This window comes from Panicum virgatum, chromosome 7K, assembly GCF_016808335.1.
Source record: "Panicum virgatum strain AP13 chromosome 7K, P.virgatum_v5, whole genome shotgun sequence".
In the NCBI taxonomy this organism is placed as follows: domain Eukaryota; kingdom Viridiplantae; phylum Streptophyta; class Magnoliopsida; order Poales; family Poaceae; genus Panicum; species Panicum virgatum.
The window spans coordinates 33,109,782-33,112,639 of NC_053142.1; the positions used below are offsets into that span (position 1 = coordinate 33,109,782).

Here is a 2,858-nt window from a genome sequence, read left to right on the forward strand (position 1 = left end):
GGTAATGTACTTGACAAGGTCATTTACCTAATGAGAGCATTTCTTTTGTGATATGATTTCCCTGTTATCTTAAATAAAATCATTCTATTTATCTAGTCAACTATAAGCATTGGTCCATAGAGTTGAACAAGAGAACTTCCTTTGGTTGCCTACTACAAATATGCATGACTTACCTACAATGAAGGGTAATTAAGATGGTGCATGGTTATGATAGGCTACCTGTTCTTGACTTGAACTAATTGATCAGCAGCTAGCAACATTTTGTTAAGAGTAGTTAAGATGGCTCCGTCAAAGCCAATGGAAGAATGGACAAGACTTCAGTGGAGACCAAATAAAATATCTGTATATTTAGGCATAATTGTTGAGAGTATGGCTGCAATTACAATTAGATCTGTTATGCCAAGTCATCATTCTTTTTAATATGGCTGGTAAGAGTAGGATCTATCTCATCACCGAATGACAGCATGTCTTGACATATGATTTACTTTAACCAAAATGATAACATATTTGATGAAAGAAAAAAGAAAAATAAATTTATCATGAGATGACTCCGATCTCTCGGGCGACATGGATTATCCTAGATGATGAAGCCTATCAGTTATATATTATGGTCTTCTACTACTTTGTTCCAAGTCGAACACCACTTCTTTGTCTTTACTACGTATCCCTGTCGCATTGCTGGCTCGCTCATGGCACACACTGCCACAAGCGGCTCCAGTCAACAGCTAGTTATATGAGGGCACAATGCATGCCGGATAGACACCTAGCTAGCCTCCCTGCCCCTGCCATCATTCTATCAACCCTTCATGTAGCTCATGCTGACTACTGAGTTACCGATGCGCGCGCAAGGTTCCATCTGCTATCTTGCTAATAAGCCTAGAATTCATGTACCGTTTAAAATTTAAATCATTAATTTTGTTTGGTATATGTCTTGGTCTATATCAATCAACATGATGTTTGCTTCCTCAATCCATTGCATCATGTCCTGTAGAAGTGGGAAGTATGGTCCTGGTCATCGTGTCATGTCCTGAGAATCATCATTTTTTTAAAAACATACTAAATGGATCATGACAATCCAAATTTATAGGATGAGCTATACTGTTTGGAAACCCAGTTTTAAAAATCAAAACGAGTGTAAATTACAGGCCCGGTACTTTTTACAAGCTGGAGCAAAAAATACTGCTTGGATGGGTTCCCAATAATTTTACACCTGGTTTGGGCCAAAACCACCGGGAAAAAGTGTCATCTCTGAAGGTCTGGAAAATAAAACGACAAATATTGGGGAGGCGCCGAGCGAGAACTTGGCGGCTGTAGGATCGATCCCGTCGGTGACTGCTTGGGAGAGTGAATACCAAGCGAATCTGAGGCAACGCACCTCCCCGTATTTCTTATGTTCTGTTGCCAAACACCCATCTGTATCGTGCGCGATCGGGCTCCCCGGTCCCTGGCATATATATCTGTAGTAACTGGATCGAGGGCACATGTTAGTTTCTGTTGGAGGCCTACGTTAAGTTTCCTCTAGAGCTCTCCATTCATAACTCTGGACATGCTGGGTTACTTCCCCATTCATATCTCTACAGGGGAAGGGTTCTCACCATGCTCCAGCAGTGCGCCAATATTTTTGTCTACTATACAGTCATGCATGTCAGCGAAATCAATATTATTGTGTGAGCAAGAAATTAAGGTCCGGGACTAGGGAGGGGATCATGAGCTCACATGGTGATGATCTCTGTAGCTGTGTAGCTAGCATTGAGTGTCACGACCTCTATAACGTGGAGACAGGAAGGCAGCCACATTGCGCTTGCGTGAAGCGTGCATAGATCGTTGGGCCAGATCGAGATGGGACGGGAGCTATCCCGAGTACTTAATCTGCCATGAAGTAACAGTTCTTGTCCCAAAAATTAAAGTTGAAAGTTAATAAACAAATAAAATAAACTTAAAAGTGTTCGTTCAAAAAAAATAAACTTAAAAGAAGCACAAAACTATATAATTTGTTATAGTGATTACATTAACTGGTCATGGTACACATATATATACATCTCGATAGAGATGAGCACATACATGTAGGAACATGGTATCCATCGCGTGGTTACCTTTATTGTAACAAAGAAACAAAAAAAAAAAAGAGAGCAGACGCATACATATATAAGATGACACGCTGGCTTGGATCTGCCCATCGATCCTTTTTTGGAATACCATATCTATCATGATGAGACCTTGGCCTTCGACAAATATCCCATGGTGTGCACGTGCATGATTACGCAGCAACAGATGCGATGCGGGAATCCCCATTGCAGAAACGGTCACATGCATCACTGCAGCTTTCCATGTCAATCTTCATCTCCTTGCCGGGAAAGTCTGGAGCTAAAATGGTACAGCATGTCTTAACCACAAACTTTTTCAGTTTTTCAAAAAATAATTAATATTATCCTAGATAATTTACCATTGTTCATGGTGTCGCACACAGAAGACACACATCCCAAGTTGCAGTACTCAGTGGCATTTGGTTCACCTGCCAAACAATTAAGCAGCTAATATGTAAATAAGTTCCTGTTCCTGAGAAATATATGATAAGCAAAAGCAAGATAGAAATAGCACGTCTCCTCTTACTGGAGTTTGGAAGAAGGTTCAATTTAGGGTAGCCACGTGGACATATTTTGCCTTTTATGATTATACAGTCACATGTTATTGCACAGATTGCTGGGGCAAAATTCAGACGACATATCTTGTAGCAGTTTCTTGCCAGGGTGCTCATGCAGCAACTCTTGCCCTCTACTTCGTAGATTATCCCTAGTATCAGCACACACATGATTACACTCTTAAGACCCTTATTTCCCATTTCTTTCTGGCTTTTCTTG

The 2,858-nt window shown here is 40.7% G+C and overlaps 1 protein-coding gene across 1 annotated transcript; it reads right to left on the reverse strand.

Moving 5' to 3' along the window:
* Positions 1–2,063: 2,063 nt before the first annotated feature.
* LOC120643037 (thionin BTH7-like) lies at positions 2,064–2,858 on the reverse strand. Its single transcript, XM_039919575.1, has 3 exons — positions 2,611–2,858; positions 2,444–2,512; positions 2,064–2,358 (listed from the first exon to the last, which is right to left on the reverse strand). The coding sequence occupies exons 1-3, from the start codon at positions 2,837–2,839 to the stop codon at positions 2,258–2,260; spliced, it is 399 nt and encodes a 132-aa protein (XP_039775509.1). The 5' UTR covers positions 2,840–2,858; the 3' UTR covers positions 2,064–2,257.